The sequence below is a fragment of the Euleptes europaea genome, chromosome 15 (genome assembly GCF_029931775.1).
Source record: "Euleptes europaea isolate rEulEur1 chromosome 15, rEulEur1.hap1, whole genome shotgun sequence".
NCBI classification, from domain to species: domain Eukaryota; kingdom Metazoa; phylum Chordata; class Lepidosauria; order Squamata; family Sphaerodactylidae; genus Euleptes; species Euleptes europaea.
In genome coordinates, this window is record NC_079326.1 from 22,022,912 (window position 1) to 22,041,314 (window position 18,403).

At 38.4% G+C, this 18,403-nt stretch overlaps 1 protein-coding gene across 1 annotated transcript in view; it reads right to left on the reverse strand.

The window, feature by feature from the left end:
- Positions 1-18,403, reverse strand: part of LRP1B (LDL receptor related protein 1B) — a 566,614-nt gene that overhangs the window by 238,108 nt on the left and 310,103 nt on the right. Inside the window, exons 25-29 of the mRNA XM_056861170.1 lie at positions 17,188-17,352; positions 15,122-15,366; positions 9,629-9,760; positions 7,777-8,004; positions 2,017-2,191 (exon numbers count right to left, since the gene is read on the reverse strand). Of these exons, the coding sequence (XP_056717148.1) occupies positions 2,017-2,191; positions 7,777-8,004; positions 9,629-9,760; positions 15,122-15,366; positions 17,188-17,352 (945 nt within the window). The remainder of the gene's footprint in view (positions 1-2,016; positions 2,192-7,776; positions 8,005-9,628; positions 9,761-15,121; positions 15,367-17,187; positions 17,353-18,403) is intronic.

Consider the following 18,403-nt stretch of genomic DNA (forward strand, 5'->3'; position numbering starts at 1 on the left):
GAAACCGCAGGGACATACAGGCTGCTCTAAGCTTGGGGTTCGGTATATTGACTAAATAAGTGGCTCTAAGATGGTCAGTTTTGAAAAGTTTAAACCAAGAAACAGTTCCCGATTTCAGAATCTGTGTTCTGTCCATCAGGGCATCTAATTTGTAGATCTAGTCTTTAAGTTGGGAAAAATCTGCTGATAGTCCTAAAAGGTCATCTGGAATTGAGTACTGAGATAATATCTTATTTAAGAAGTTAAGGCATGATGGATCTTTCATTAGCATGATATTAAACGATTGACTGCTAAACAATTTTGTTCTAGCTATTTTGTTTTTTCCCATAATTTTAATACTGCTAGGTATACACGAGCCTTGAGAAAGGGAAGACCTGTTGAGGGAGGAGGTTGATGACAGCCATTACTTACTAGTCTAAAATGTAAGTATTTTTAAAATTCTCCTGGGGGACATTTTTTGAGGTAGAGCCCCAAAATTTACAGCGTAGCTTGAAGGGACTCTCTTTGCATGATCCCCAAAGTTTGGTGATGACTGGGCCAGGGGGTCCAATTTTATGGGGTCCGGAAGGGGTCACCACCTCTTCCTTAGAGAAATACTGCGAAGTTTGCAATGATTCTCTATTGAGGGGGGTGACCCATTCCGGACCCCATAAAATTGGATCCCTGACCCAATCTTCACCAAATTTGGGGGGTCATGCAAGGAGAGTCCCTTCAAGTTACACTGTGAATTTGGGAGCTCTATCTCGAAAAATGCCCCCAGGACCTGAAAAAGCCGAATAATTATTCGGAATCACCTGTTCGGCTTTAGCTTTCTCCCCAGGTTTGTGCATTCGGTAAACCTGAACTGGAAATTTACCAAAATGGCTAATTTTGGGTTTATTTTTTGATTCGGGTTTATTGATATGCACAGGCCTAAAAGCAATCTGTTCTGGCTATCCTCTTCCTTTGGTTAAGAGGAAAATATGACAAAGTACCATTTTCTCTGGATTCTAATTTTTGTTCTGAATGCAGCAAAAGGTTTTCAGCAATACTGTTATTCAGCCCCAGTTCGTACTTAACCCAACAATGAAAGAGCATGACGGGGTAGTACTGTGAGCTATCCCTTCCACCACAAAATGATTTCAGGTGGGAGGTAAGGTCTTTATTTAAACAGCTGATCTCTCTGAGGACCTATGTGCTTACTTTTTCTCACCCTTTTTGAAGGGAGTCATGATTAGGTAGGTTTCCTCCCAACTTGTGGTTTACATGGAAGCTCCAAATCTAATGGCAAAGTTATCTGAGTGGAGGTGGAGGGAGGCTTCTTGCCTGCCCATCCATTGCAGTAGCATGGCCCTATCGTGAAAACATGACTTTGGCTTTGTTTCTCTGAAGGGCTTATTTCTCCCCCTGCCACATTTTTCAAAGCCAGGGAGGCAGATAAATATCTACAGTGTCTGAAAACTTCACCTAATACAACAACCCTATATTGGATACATTCAGTTTACAATGATTTCAGTATTAGTCTGTTGCAGCCAAAATAAATAGCAGTCTTGTGGCACAGGATGAAATGTAATTTTTGAAAAATGCAGAGAACACCACAAATTGTATCAAACTAGCTAACGTCTGTAATACAAAGACCATTAACTGCAAAGTTAGTTAGCGTCTGTAATACGAAGAATGTTCATTGCTAAATTAGTTAATATCCAGGTCTTGCTAGAATAGTTGAAACTCATGTTGAGATTAAAAACAAATCTCTGATCAGCACACCAGACTTCATGCCCATTACCAGTGTTAACTATTCTAGCAATGAATGGTCTCTCTATTTTTCATGACTACATTTGAGTTTTATATAATTATGTTTTGTTGCCTTTCATGACCCAGTAAGCACTCTTTGCACATGAAGAAGTGGTCTCTAGTCCATGAAAGATGATGCTTGAAGAAAATGTTGTTAGTTATTAAGGTGCCACAAGCTTCCTGTTTAAGTTTAAAATATTATAATTCTACTGTTAAATATATATATATATATATATACTTTACCCTTTAGCTGGATGAACAGCAAGACATTGTGGTTTATCAATTCCATGTATAACTGATGTTTTTAATGAGCCATCTAAATGTGCTACGTTAATTTGTGTTTCATCAAATTCTGAACTAATCCAGTACAGATTACGTGATAACCAATCTACAGCCAATCCACGAATACTCTGAATGTCTGTAAAACATAAAACAGCAAAATACTTGCTCAAATTGTTCTCCCAATACATTTTCATTTTTTAGTTAAGCTACTACTCCTTCCAAAAATATATCACTTATCTTTAAAAGGATTGAAATTTCTTATCAACAACTACAAAGATGCAATTTCATCTATATTATTTTAAACAGGATAAACTCTGGTTTAGAACATTATCTATCAGTCTTTTATGTTGAACATATGCAGCACTACACAAACACTGAAATTCTAGTAAACAAAATCCCAGTCAAATATTTGTTATATTTTGTAGCCCTGCGTTTCTGCTCATGTATTAACAGTGATAATTGAAGGATACTGGAGAAGAATGTATGAAACTGCTAAAAACTCCCAGAGATTAGGTTGGACACTGTGAACTGTGAGCCCAAAGAACTCAAGGAGGCAGATCTTTTCTGTAGGCAGGCTGAAAAGAAAAGATGTAACATCTTAACTGCATGCTCTTTCCACTGAAATATGTTTCTCACTGAAAATATTGGGGGAGAGGTAATGAATGTATGCAGTAATAAATAAATTAACCAAACAAGTGCATTCATGAGACAATAAAAGAAAAAAAATTGCATACCCCTAATTTAAAAAAATGTAATTTTTTCAGATTCTGGGTACCCAAGGTTAGGTTGAAATTATATATATATATATATATATATATATATATATATATATGTGTGTGTGTGTGTGTGTATATGTATATATATGTATATATATGTATATATATATATGTATATGACTGCTCTACTAGGTTGATACCTGCACACATAGTATATGAGAAACATATACTAACCAGTAGTACAACTAGAACCAATCTGACCAGATGTTTGAGTAACTGGTAATAGATTTTACAACCTATACACATGCCTGGTTGGGTTTGAACTGTTTGTTTATGTATTTATTTATTTCTGTAAATGTGTGCAGGCTTAACATGTGTTTTAATTAACCACTGATGAAGGCCTAATAGGCCGAAACACGTTTGGTATGAAGTTACAGAGATCAGCCCTAGGAAATGCCATTGTGCTATTTTAATGTTTTCAAATATTTTTAACCTTTACTTAGTGCTTCTAATAAATTATATTTTTAGTATTTATATACACATATATTTTTTCTTTCTTTCTACCCAACCTTGGTTACCCAGGTTCTGTTCTCAGGTTGGGTTTTATTCCCCTCTTTTTTCTTCCCCAATTTTTCAGATGCTACAAGTAATAAGGGACTTGTACCCAGAGCAGTTTCCATCATCATAAAAATTTCTATTCAGGGAGCGCGATTCTGTCATGTCCCCTCCCCCTGCTGCAGCCCCAAATGCCTCCTTCAAAGCTGTTCCTGGTTTTCCCCATCCTCCCCTGTTATTGCAGGACAGGGGAGATGAGAAAATGGTGATTTGTGAGTAGAATTCTTTGTTACTGCAGAAACACTGTTCTGGGTCACAGCCAGTAAGGCACATGAGTCCATGCAAATTTGGTCTGCCTCCTTCACCAAAGCCCACCTTCAAAAATTGGCCTCAAAAACCCTATGTAGACAGCCTCACATTGCTTTACTCATGGTAACTATATAGCTTTGGCTGAGATTTTAACACAGGATGAAGCAAAAATGTCCCTTGGAGCAATACTCTTACATGTTTCCAAGAGCCAATAACTCTAAAAACACCTCAAACAATGACCCCATGTCAGCAACAAGAAACCTTGACTAGTCAGTGAAACACTACTATAAGGTTGGAAATGTTTGAAGGAAAATACAGAGAACTCAAATAGCACACAAATCGGAAATAGTCTTTATTAAAGGCTAATCATGCAGAGGCCCTGACTTGGATGGCCCAGGCTAGCCTGATTTTGTCAGATCTCAGAAGGTAAGCAGAGTCGGTCCTGGCTAGTACTTGGATGGGAGACCACCAAGGAATATCAGGATCATTATGCAAAGGAAGGCAATGGTAAACCACCTCTGCTAATCTTTTGCCTTGAAAACCCTACTGAGTTGCCATAAGTCAGCTGTGACTTGAACACATGAACACATGTAGCTGCCTTCTACTGAATCAGACCTTTGGTCCATCAAAGTCAGTACTCAGACCGGCAGCGGTTCTCCAGGGTCTCAGGCAGGGGTCTTTCACATCACCTGCTTGCCTAGTCCCTTTAACTGGAGAAGCCGGGAATTTAACCTGGGTCCTTCTGCATGCCAAGCAGATGCTCTACCATTGAGCCACGGCCCCTCCCTGCACTTTACAGACAATCCTACAAAGCATCAATGCATGGAGGAATTAACAAATTTGGATGAGTGATTCCAAGCACCAATAATCTGTGCAAGTAAACTCATTTATAAAGAGGAACAAGGAGAAGGCAGGGAAGGCAGACCTATAGCTATTTATCCTGGGATCCAAAAGAGCCCAGCAATGATGCAAACATCCAGGGCAGGATCATATGCTGTGTGGACAGACAGGCAACTTACACAACTGAAGTTATTTTAGGGCAGGCAAAAGCTACCTTGGGGGAAAAATCCATCCCCAGCTATAGGGTAAGCAAGAAGACTACAAAAACAAAATAATATTCTCTTTCAGGTTGGGAACAAAAGGGGATTGAAAAGGGGGACAGGTGTGTGCCCAAATTGTGTTAATGGGATAGTATTGGATTGGTCCTAGATGCCAAGGGAAAATTCAAACAGTAGAGGTGGCAGAAATCAGGACTTAGAGCTGGCTATTCCCCAATGTGGGCATGATGATAGTAAAGGTCTGGTCAATGAAGTAAATAAGGTATATTAATGATGTCAGAAATAGTCTTTTTTCCCCACAGAATGTCCACCAATGAAGTTACAGTAGATTTCTAAGTGTGGTCTGATACCTCTGAGTGCCAGTCTTGTCATAAAGGCCCATCCTAGAACACTCCCAGTAATTGTGATTCCATGAGATATGCCAAGTTACCCCTTCAGGCCTTGGCACCAAAATGGAAGTTTAGTATATAAATAAGAGGCACGGAGATACCAAGGGAGTCTTAGAGAATATATGTACCATACTTCAGTTTTCTTTTTCGTTGCGGATGTGATGTAACAATTATGATGCCACCATGAATTAGTGATCAAACCAGTTAAGATTCATCATTCAACTATATACAAATACAAACTCCCTGAACACTGCAATCTCAATCTGAATTGGGCCTATGCATGTCTGGGAATGGAGTTCCCAGTGGAGAACTCACAGTACTTGTCTGACTGAAAGTCCTCATGACTGAGATGCATCACAGGGACTATGGAATATATTTTCTGGCCCTCCTTAGTGTCAGAATTGGGCCTAAATGTAATAATAAATGTAAATAATATTCAGATGACTTTCAATGGAATACAAAAAGCAAACACACACACACACACATTTAGCTGTCCTAAGTTTGAGGAATAGACTGTGAACAAGTAGAATTGCTGGCCTATTTTGCATGTGTGGTTTTGGTCAGTTTTGGCCCCAAACTAGTTTGACTTTTTTGGCTTTGCCCCCTAAAGCAGTAGCTTCATTTTCCCCCTCAGTTTTTCTCTGTTTTTTTATGAGCACTTTTACCACAACATTTCTTCTCAAGCCGATTCTGAGTCAGCTTCACTCAATGTGCGGAAATGTTCCATTTGGGGTTTTCCTCCCCATCCATTGAGACCCACCCACACCCATATCCAACCTCCCCAACTGATTCCACGCCCCCTTCCCGCCTCCCCTCTACTTGGGGCTCCCTCACTCTTTTTTGTTTTTTAATTAGCAATCAAACATTGAGGAATCTGCCCGCACGCAGCGAGGCTGTTTTGGTCAGCTTTGCTGCTATGAAACTGATCAGAAGTAAAGCACAGGCTTTGTCCCCACTAACTTTCCTGGGATCTGGTCAGTTTCATGGCTGCATTGCTTTCTGGTCAGTTTTTTAAAGGGGCAATAAAATATTGCTAGACTGCTAGAGCATTAAAGCAATTGTCTCAGCAGGTTCTCTGAATTCCCAGCTTTCATTTAAAAAAAGTAATTCTGTAGCGCCTTCCCTCACAGAGATATAAGGAAAAAGGCATATCTTCATGAGGGAAGAGGCTAGATACTTACTTTAAAAAAAAATAAAAGCTGGAGATTCATAGAACCTTCTGAGACTACTAATTCAATGCTTCAGTGATCTGGCAATATTTTATTGCTGCTTTTTTTAAAAAAGGAAAATAAATCACTTGTTTTTCTGGGGGGGGGAGATGTCGATCCTTCACAAACGATTTAAAATGGCACCAGTTAACACCGGCTCAGGAGCCATTTTCTTTAGTGTTTTGGTCTGACTCTTCCACATGTGAGTTCGTTTTTTAGCGTTCTATTGCTAAACTCGTCCTTTAAAAAAATGGGGGGGGAGAGTTGCTTGCACTGGCCGTTTGTAGGGAGACTACTTCTGTTAACTGCTACTACCTGTTGAAAGAATTTTACTTATTATTTAAAACGACTCTGGTTAATGCAGGGTCAGAAGCCATTTTCACAAAAATATCACAAAATCACATGAGGTTGGAAGAGACCACAAGGGCCATCCAGTCAAACCCCCTGCCATTCAGGATCCTACAATCAAAGCGCTCCCGACAGATGGCCATCCAACCTCTGCTTAAAGACCTCCAAAGACGGGGGCTCCACCATCCCCACAAAATCACATTGTGTTGAATGTTCTCTTCTCCAACCATTCCACATGTGCGCTGATTGTCCAATCAGTAAACAGGAAATGGTGGAGGAAGAAATGTCTCTAGTATTTCTGCACTGTACTGCTAGACTCCATGTGCAAAAAATTTAAAAAGTGAGGGTTGGTGCTGTGATACCACCAATGATATCATTGGTGACATCCAGCACCCTTGGTGGATATAATTGTTTATTTGGCCATGTGTGGAAGAAATATGATGACTCCACAGCAGAAGAAATTCAGAGGAAAGGCCATGAGTGCAGAACGATTTTCCCACACCGATTTAAATGTTTGTGGATCAACTGCCAAGAAAATAATGAGTAAGTTGTGCATGTGGAATAGCCCACTCACAAGCCCTTGCGGAATGGAAAATTATGTACAGCAATGGCTTCTATGGGTATAATTACCTAACCTGATCCAGCAGCCAGGGTTGCACACAAATGGCTACAAGTTAGAAGCCCTGAATAGCACCAATCAGCTGTATGGGTGGGTTCTGCATTTAGTTTAAAGATCTACTCATGTGCTAACTTACCCAGATTGCTGCCATGATTTATAGAGTCAAATTTGTTTTAAAAAATTAAATTCATCAAGATTATGTTGAGAAACATCAACACTACATACTAGTTTTATATCTGTTTAAATGTCTTGATTTTCCCAAAATAATCCTGTGAACTATAGTTTGTTGGAAATGCCAGGATTATTCCACTGGAAGTCCATAGTTTGTGAATATCCAAACTAAAGTTCCCATGACCCTGTAGATTAAGCATAAGGAATTAAACTATATTAAATCTGTAGTGAGAATATACTCTTGGTGAATGGCAATGGCTTGTTTTTCCTGATCACATCACATTTTTTTTGCAACATAAAAGAGAACAGAAATTAAAATTGTCATACTTAAAGTATATGTATGTTTACCTCTTGAGATGACAGTTTCTAAGCCAGTACCGTTAATGAAGGCTCGTTTTATAGTTTGTGTCTTTATATCAGTCCAGTATAACCGTTCCTCGGCTGCATCAAAATCCACAACTGTTACATCATCAATATCAGGAACTGTGAAGGCTGTAATATAATTGAAGTATGGGTTCTCTATGTCAACCCCTCTTATTTCTGTACGGCGTGCATAAAGCAGAAAGGTCTTCATTTCTGTAAGAATGAAAGATGCTATTTCAAAGGTAGAAAGTAATCATTGGATTCCAACTATCATATATATGTTAATTAAGTTTCAACAATGTAGAAGACTGTCAAAAAATGCAAAGTTGTAACCCTTCCAGCTCCACAGTGGCAGCGGGGAGCCATGGCATATGGCCCTGGTGGCAGCACAGGCAACCAGCCAGGGTGCCCAAGGCTGCTGGGAGGAGTGGGGCTTCCAGGAGGACCCAGAATCCAGAATTTTCACTTTGTTCTGCCCCTCTTGTATTTAAGAAGTTGCTGTCAGGGCTAGCCTCATTAGACGGTTCCTGCTTCAAGCGCACACACATGTGCTGTCATGTGTGTGACATCGTAACTTTGTGATGTCATTTTACCCAAAGACCTCTGAGTGAGACAAACCATGCCAGTGCATCTACTGCTTGCCAGGTTGGGGGCTCTGATATTCACATGCAAGTGACAGTGAATGTTTAGCCACCTCCTCCATTGAAGGAAATGGAGGGGGGGAGATTGACACATGTGGAACTTTATGTGTACTCTGAAGGTGAAGATCTAATATCTAAATGGTTAATGCCCATATTTGACATGCAAAATATATTTAATACATTCTGAAAAGGCAATGGACTGGTTCCTACCAGCTTTTTCACTGGTACAAAACCTTGTTCACATATTACAATCAATCAATCAATCAATCAAGTTTATTTCAATACAATATCAGCTTTGAATAAAAACGTATTACAATTACACACATGCATCTTTTTCTTTAAGAAACAGCCAATATGCATTCACTTTAAATGAAATCAGAGACCAGTACCGGGATAAATGTGTGGTTTCAATCACACAATCAGCTGTATGTGCTCTGAATGTGACATGAGAATTACTCAACACACATATACAGAAAAACCAAGTGTACACAGCATACAGATTGTGGGTGTGTTCGTTGTAACTTGTGAACAGGGCGAAAGAGTAAGGGTGATTTTGCCTAGTTCCCCTTCTTGTTTCAGTCCAGTCCTATGCCTCATATTTCCATATTTCTTTGTGTGTGGCGCGGGGTGGGTGGGGGATTATCTCTCCCCAGTGGAAAAGCTGGTAGGTTCCACACATAATAAACAAATATTTCAAACTTGTTTGAAGGAAGAAAGTTTGAGAATGATTTCTGCATCTATTACCTATTAGTTTTAATATATTTCTTCCCCTGAGAGGCTGTCTGCTTTAAGGACTAGTTCGTAAATCCCAAAATGATGATGTTAAGATGATTTCAGAAGAAAAGCAAGTAGAGATTAAATATTAAGTACTTTTCATTATGCAGTTTACCTGCATCATCATTTTCTGATGATGCCCTTTCCACTTGCAAATCTCCCTGTTCTGTAGAGATAAGGTCTGCAAATACACTATATACATCCCCAATAAAGAGGAGGAGGAAAGTAATACATATCAAAGCTTCAGAAGCTGAATATACTGGAGCAATCTATGGGTTTCATGTGAAGCAAGAGGTACTGTCAAAAATTGTTGGCAAATAGCTTTGCATAAAACTTCCGCAGTATTTCTATTTAAAATCTTTAAACTAATACAGCAGGGGAAAATAAGTATTTAATAGGGGAAAACAAATTAAGAAACTTACCATAGCACATCTTCCTGTCTGTAGACAGCTTCATTAGGTGAGGGCATGCGCATGCGGCACTTCTGTTGTGATTGATTAGGCACATGTGAGAGCACGGGCCTTTGCCATTGTTAGCAGCACAAGGATTGGGAGCTAGAATTAAAAAGCATAAAATGAGACTTCCTTATGGTGATAAGAAGTGACTCTCCAATATTCAATATTATCTATGTAGAACTGCATATTATTTTCTATTCTTATGGAGACCAACGAATTTGCCAATCGGAAAATGAAAACAAAACCAGAAAACCTTTTTATTAGGGGAGGGGGGGAAGGAAAGACAGGAGGGGAGAAGTACATTTTGATGGGGAATTTATTTAAGGTTCCAAGGAGGGTTGCCCAATGATGCACTCCAGACAAAACAGAGCCATTAAAGTAACCCTTTATTAAAACCTTGAGCTGGGAAGTTCACCTAGTCTAAGTCACTTAAAGACAAGGAAGTTCTAATGATCTCATTATGCATACAACTTTTATAGTTTTAATGACATCACAGTGTTACTAAGGAAGCACTGCAAAAGAAGAATTATCCCATCCAATTAGAGATAAGCAAGTATTGACGCATTCATGCAGCTTAGAAATTGTATCTAGCTTCTTGTAGCTTCAGGGAGGGTAACTCAAAATTGTACTCTGTACCATCTTATCAGCACCCAAGGACGGAGGCCTTGTTTTCTTTGACAATTGTCCTTTTAGAATAGCAAAGCCAGAATAAAAACTTGTCAGGGTACAAAGGCCCATTTCCAACCACAGAAACCTAGCAGACAATAAAGATGGCTCAGCTCATGCCAAGTTAAAATTCACCCACAATTTCCACAATAAATAGCCACTCTTTCTGCCATTAGCTTCTTTCGTCATTGTTTCATGCAAGAAAACAGCATAAATTAAATAGCAGAAATAATTGCAAATTGTAAATCTACACATGAAGCTGCCTCATACCATTGGCCTATTAACACCAATATTATCTACTCTGACTAGGAGCAACTTTCCAGGGTCTAAGAAAGAGGATTTTTACATCACCTACTACCTGACTCTTTTAACTAGAGATGCTGGGAGCGGAAACTGCGAGCCTCTGCATGCACAGAGCCACAGCACCGCCCCACATTATGGTCGCTTAAGTCAACTCCTAGAAGCTTCAGAATCTCCACAGCCAAACCAAACACCAGCACACTTGGTTAAGTTACTCTAAAAATCTGCCATGTACAAAATCCAGTCTGCATTTCAATTTAGGTGGCCTTGCTAGGAGAAAGCATGCATGTGAGCACCCACACATGAGCAGATGCATTCCATAGTGCAGTGGAGAGTGGTACTGCAGCTGATAAGCTGCTGTCGTGCACAGTAATTGTGCTGGCCTCCTATTTGAACTGCGGTAATTGGTTTTAGTTAAAAAAGGGAGGGAGATCACAGATGTTTCAAGTGTAGTAAAACCCTCAGGAGAATTACACCCTACTAAGCACATTGACCAGTGAATTTAGGAGAGTGTAATCTCCTGTGTTGGATTACATAGTTACCATGCAATCGTAAAAAACACTTTCCTGGAAATAAGCCCAACGGAATAGACCTGAGTAGGATTCTGAGGAGACCTGCTTAAGATTGCTCCCTTAGTATCCTTAAAAACTTCCTAGTAAAGAAATAATATTCCCCCCTCACATCATACAAAACTAAAGCAGTGCTCATAAGAACTATGTTTATTGGAACACAACAACCAAATAACTAAACAAGGCCACAACTAGGCTTCAGTAACTCTAAACTCCTCCTTCCCTGAGAGTTTTGTCCCTCAGTTTTGTCCAGTTTGGATGGAAAACCGTGAAGGTACAGACCTTGGGAGGCATATTCCATTGAAACCAATGGGAAATAATACTAAAATAGAATTATGGAAACAAAAATGAAAATAATGAAACAAAGCCATATGAAACACCCCAATAATTAAACAGCCCTTTTGGAATTAATCACCAAAAATGGGGGAGGAAAATCACTCCCATGTAAAAATCCACTTAATTTAATCCAATCTTTGTGTCTGCATCTTCCTTTTTGGATGCAGGACCAAAGACAAGCTTTACTTGGTATTATGTCATTTTTTATTTCCCCCCCAATAAAATCTCATTAAGCTTAAGATTTTTTAATGAGTAGAACTATTTTCACAATTACTATTCCCCTTGCAAATATTAAGTTTAATGGTTTAAACCTTTTCTATCATTTCTTTGGGTAATTTTAACAACGGTATTGTTTCTCAGATAGCTAACATTACTTTTCCTCTATTTTTAGAACCTTCTTAATAATATATCAAATATTAATTAATTTTAGAAGGGCTATCCATTTTATTGTATTTATTTATTCTCTTAAAACGTACGTCGCCTTGTCATTCAAGGCAGATTTTATTGAACTGTTCTTTTTTAAGAAAGTATATTTTTACTATTTAATCTTTAGGCCATGGCCCAGCAAAAAACAAGTGCCTTTAAATTTCACAGATTCCAATGGGAACAATAAACAAATGTTTATAGCTTTCTTGTTTAAATAAACATGATTAAGATGTGTAGAACTGTGGTAAGATAATGCTCTTAATATTTATCCTGTTATTAATATTATCCTGTTAAAATGAAAGATAATTAATTCCAACAGATGTTGGATTAAATATCTTAGGTATGTTTTAGGCAGATCATAACAAAACAATATTTTGATATTTTAATTACAATGAAATCCACTGGCACTAAGGTAGTTTAACAGCAATTCCATTGCTTGGCTTCCTTTTTATATAGAAAAGTTCACTCTTACAAAAATTCTGCAGCTTTAGATTTACATTTCAGTATAAATCCCCAATAAATCTTGGATAGATAGTTTTTTGTTTTTGTTTTACATTGGACCAATTTGATAGATTATGGTGATGAGTTTTTGTCATTTTCTCAGCTAAGGTTTAGCTATGATTTGTCGCCTTCAGTAGAATATTTATAATTGCAACATTTGTTGGTATCTAAATATGGCCCTGTGGCCTTAAGCATCTCTGAGTCCCCTTTCCTGGAAACTCTAACTGAATCAAAGCAGAAAACAAAATCTACAATATTTGTTTATAAATATTTGATGTCAATTAATAAATATGATGTGCCCAGTCTCAGAAATGAATGGAATAAGGAGCTAGATTGCTGTGTTTTGACAAACTAATGGGTATGGCCTTAAAATTTATACCTGCTCTCTCCATAGATCTTGAGACTTGAAATAATAATAATCAACTTTTAAGCAAAAGATTAAGTAAAATGTCTGATTGTTGTAGCTCACAGGACAGATCACTTATGCTTTGGGTGCTTCCAGTCATTCTTTTTTTGTGGGAAGAAGTTAGTACTCATATCAATTTTGTATTAGAATGTTAATTGATTTTTAAGGATGCTTATGTACTTTTAAACTATCTGCCCATCTCTTGGAGGTTAACTGATGGTGCCCTTACTACAGCTAAAAGTCTTGTATTACAGTACTGGAAAGATAAAAGCCCACCTCTAGTAAATCCATGGATTGAAGACCTTACAGCCCATTCTTGAAGGGGGGAGGCAAAACTCCTTTGGAGCCGGTGTGATCCTGTATTGTGTAGGTGCCACCACATCATGGATTAGGGTGGCACCTATGCTGGCGCAGGGGCAAATATGCTGGCGTCCACACACCGCCAGCCTCCACTGCCAGAACAGCCTAGCTGACAGGGCTTTTCCTGGCAGCTTCCACAGCCCTTTCACCCTGTGAATGCCCCTTTGAATGCCGGTGGGGCTGTGCCCCCTTTTTTGGTGGCACAGTCTCGCTGTTTTCAATGGGGCTTTCCCCCTTTTTATTTTTTAAAAAGCTTTTTTTAACTTCCACGGCAGAAGGGAAGCCACTGAAGAGGCGGCACGGCTCCACTGCTCTTGGCTGCCATGGATCTACCCCCCTTCAGGAATGGGCTGCCTGTTGCTGCTGACTTCTAGAGACCCCTGGTAGGGTTTTCAAGGCAAGTGATTAAGCAGAGGTGGCTTGCCATTGAATTCCTCTGCAGAGTCTTCCTTGGAGGTCTCCCTTTCAAGTACAGACTCAGCTTAGCTTCCGTTATCTGACAAGATTGGGTTATACTATACCATCCCACATCCTTACATGGTCTGGGACCCTCATATCTTCCGGGCCACCTCTCCTGGTACACCCCCTGAAGGACTTTATATTTATCTGATAATGACTTATTGATGGCCCCCGACCCTAGGAGTGTGTGGCTGCCCTGGCCTGGTGGAATGCTCTGCCTGGTAACATCAGGGCCCTGTGGAACCTTAAAGAGTTCCACAGGGCCTTTAAGACAGAGCTATTCCACCAGGCCTACAATTAAGAGATATCAAATATCATCAGTGCTGGCTTCACTACCCCTCTCTTTTTCTTTGCGTTGATTCGTGTATTTCATGCTTAGAGGGGCTCCTGCCTGCCTGTTATATCTCAGCGGGTACTGTAGTAATTCTGTACGCCATCTATGGCTTTAGCAGTTGTAAAAGAGTGTGATGCAGTAATTTTATGGTTTTAAGCGTTTCATAGATATATGTATGTATATTACGTTGATTTTATTGTTGTATGCCCTGAGCCTGGTCTTGCATGGAGAGCCTGGGCTAGAAATTTGAGAAATAAATAAATAAATCCCACAATATACTTTTTAAACAACTATAGAAAACCATGCTATTTTCAGTGGTAGCATGTAAAAGGAAGAAACACACTTGTGATTGTCCTTCCCCTGAAATCATAAGAACTTCCTTCATTTCTCTAGCTCTTGTAATCCTCAGTAAAAACAACCTGTAAACATCTTCCCGACTCCACTGTTTCTCTATTAAAAAATAATGGTCATGAAGAGGTTCTAGGGTCAATGGAGCGTGTGTTGTACCAACACAACCTAAAACCATATTTGTTACTGTTATGACCTGATGCTAAGACTTCTAAGTATGTTCTCTGATTTTCAATTAACTGTTGGTAATACTTTGCTGAAGCAGATGCAAAGGGCAGTTAATTCTGTGTTCATGATTTGTTTTAGTGATCTTTATAGTGCCATAGTTTTAATGTGTCATTAAGCCAACAATAACACTGTTCACAGATTCCCATTTTATATCTATATAAACACCACTAACTGGGAAATATTAAAAGACATTTCAAGAGATACTCACATAGTGCTAATATAACAAGTCAAAGCCATAATAAGTTCTTATTATTAATAGAAGCAGGTAAGAGAGCTTGCTGGGGGTAAAGGGAAGATGACTGGGAAGGCACTGGCAAACCACCCCGTAAACAAAGTCTGTCTAGTAAACGTAGGAATGTGACATCACCCCATGGGTCAGGAATGACCCAGTGCTTGCACGGGGACCTTTACCTTTTTAAAAAGAGATATCCATTTAACAAACAAATTAAGTGTAAACAAAAAGACCAAAACAGAAACCATTTAATAAAAGGTAAATTCTAGTGATAGTATTAAAAGCTTTCATTTACCTTGTGGTTGACGACTTGGGTGGTAGATTTGAAGATCAAAAGGCTGTGCACTAGTTTTTTGTATTACACTAACATTTTGACCTGTCCATTTGTTGGCTTTTGACAATGTGTTTGTCCTCCAGTCTGTCCAATATACTTCACTTCCATATAAAGAGACAGCAAAGGGGTGGGAAAGATATTCATGACCTCGTATAATTTCAATCATGTCAGTTCCATCATACAATGCTGAATAAATAGCATCTGATCTGAAAGATAACCACAAAGAGATCAATTTTTGAAAGAAAGAGAACCATAAAATAATGTGAGAATACTGAAATCACAAGTAATGCAAAAAAGTCTATGAACATAATTAAGACCTTGCAACAATATTAAACAAATTATAAAATAAATGCAATTTTATATACATTATATGACACACTCAAAGACTACATTTTCCTTGAAAAGGTGTTGTGAATTGAAAAAAATATTTATTTTCTAATAGCTACTGCTAAAGTTACCAAAGTTTGTAATAATAATGTTTGGGAAATCTCCAATTCATAATACTTGGCTGTATTATGAATTAAGTTCCATTTCCCCAAGAATTTTCCTCTCTAGTGCTGGAATCAAACTGAATTTCTGAACACATGTAGATCAGTAAAGGGTTCTGGGACATGTAGTCTTCTAGAGTACTTGAGCAGTAATATCATGTGCCATGGAAACTGCGTGCCCCTCGGCTCTGTGTACTCATGACTGTTATGAGACTATTCATAGCATCCCAGATACATTTTCAGGGCACCTCATGTCTGTACTAAGTACTTAGGAAAACTATATATTCCAGAGTCCCTGCACTTGAGACTCTGCTGTTCCAGATGGAAGGGAGTCTTGAAGATACTACAACCAGGAAAGTTTACTGAAGGAAAAAAGATTGATTTCAAATAATCAAATGAGTTCATAAAGCTGTATGGATTAACTTAATTTCCTAAAGTCTAACCTGGACTGTCAAAAAATCATGCACACCTTCCCCGATGCATTTAAATCCTCTTGCTATGTGATCACACTACCATACCTATAGAGACACATGCCTAGTCTATAGTAAATATATTCCCTGTACATCTTCATGTTATGTCAGGGAACCCTAAAAGGACATTTTTGGGGAGCTGTGTGTACATAAGGGGGTAGCTCTCACTAAAGCTTGTTTTTGAGAAAGACTGTTTTCTGAGTGTGACTATTTGACCAGGTTCAAGATCCAGCATCTCCAGATGTGTTAATTATGATCCAAGATATGATCTGATTGGTGTTAGGAACAACATTGTCTTAAAATTTTCATTGTTGCATAGCTAAAATTTAGTTGTTAATATCTGGATTGTATCTGGTTCCTTCACATCGAATTTTACTTCTTTTGCAGTAAGGACAAAAGATCCCTTGCAATTCAAAGTTAGATGAGAGGTAACACAATGTTCATAATTTTTTAAAAAGTTGTTAGGGTCACCAATTGAATATTGCCTGTGATGTCATCAGTGATGAGCACAATTGCTCATTTATCATTTCTACCATTTCGTGATGTTCCATTAAAAAAAATCTATGCTTGTCTATTCAGTAGTAGATCCCATTATATTCAGTGGGGTTAATTCTCATGTAAGTATGCATAGGACTGCAGTTGTAGGTGCTTCAGAACTAACTAAATAAATTTAGTGTGCCTCTTCTACAATGCCTCAGTGCTTTGCATCATGTTTCTAGAAAAAATTACATTGACTTTTTTTAGGGTGGGGGGTACGGAAAATCAACAGAGTGCCTTTCCTCGTGTGACAATGCTGTCTGTCCAACAATTATATGGGGATCAGATACTGTGCTAATGGGTACAGACTGGCACTTGTATGTGTTATAAAAACAACAGATAAAGTGCAGCTCTGGCAGTCTTTATTATTCATACATAAAGGGTACAATACTAAGCAGGTCTATTTGAAAGTAAGTCCTATTTTACCCACTGAGGCTTACTGCCAGGAAGGTGTTAGTATACCCAAAGACACCTAGAACAGGTGTATTCATACCTAACATATATTCTAAAAGAGATGCCAAACACTTTTTACCTAGCATCTGTCCAAACAATTCGTTTTTCAAAGTGATCAACAGTGAGTCCATTTGGCCACGCTCCGCTATCCATGTCTTTATATATGATCCTTCTTCCTGCTCCGCTCATGGAAGCAGATTCAATGCGAGGAAAGTTAGCATCCCAGTCGGTCCAAAACAAAATTCTGAATGATACAAAGTACAGAAACAAAATATAATGTTTTTCCAGAAAGAGAAACAAATAAATAATTTAAAAACGGCAACAACATATTTGTAGTTTTGGTATAGATGAAATACCATGGTGATGTCAATATTTACTAATAAATGAACCCATACCAAATATATTAGAACAAACTCTCTTACACACATACACACCCACTCAAGTACCTGGTCCAAGAATGGAATACTAGCCACTCAGTAGTAGTTATTTAGATCATTTGAGTCCAGGGATGTCTTCTTCAGGAGGAGTCTCACAACTGCATTTTTCAAAGTGGATGGAACTATATGCTGCTACAGAGAAGCACTTACAGGTTGAGTATCCCTTATCCGAAATGCTTGAGACCAGAAGTGTTTCGGATTTCTTCAGATTTTGGAATATTTGCATATACATAATGAGATATCTCAGGGATGGGACCCAAGCCTAAACACAAAATTCATTTATGTTTTATATGTACTTTAGACACATAGCCTGGAGGTAGGTTTATACAATATTTTTAATAATTTTGTGCATGTGGGACATTGTGGGGAATCTGTGGTTGGGATGACCGCCCTTCACATGTGCCATTTTATTACCCTTTGTAGGCACTCCTGGATAACAGGATTTATGTTGTAGGTGTCATTCAAGTCAAGAAAATTTATTACCTTTTTGTTGGCGCGGTTCTAAAATAAAACCTTTTTGGCACCAGATTTTTTTGTACATTTTAGAATTAACAGGCCATGATTTACCATCTGATCCTGTGGTTGCTTTTAAATGCTGTACTTAAGATTGTGTACCTGCCTCAGACAGAGATCTCAGAATTAAAATGAGCTGGTTAACTGCTGCAAGACAATGTATAATGTTCTGTATGAAATTCTCTGTGGCCCTTAATATAAATGATTGGATTGTGAGAGTACAGAAGATTGTTCCCATGTCTAAACTGACATATCAAAATAGAATTACATATAAAAATAATATAAGGGTTGATAAGTTCATGGAAACATGGGTTTTGTTGATAATGTCATGGAATAATAGTTATT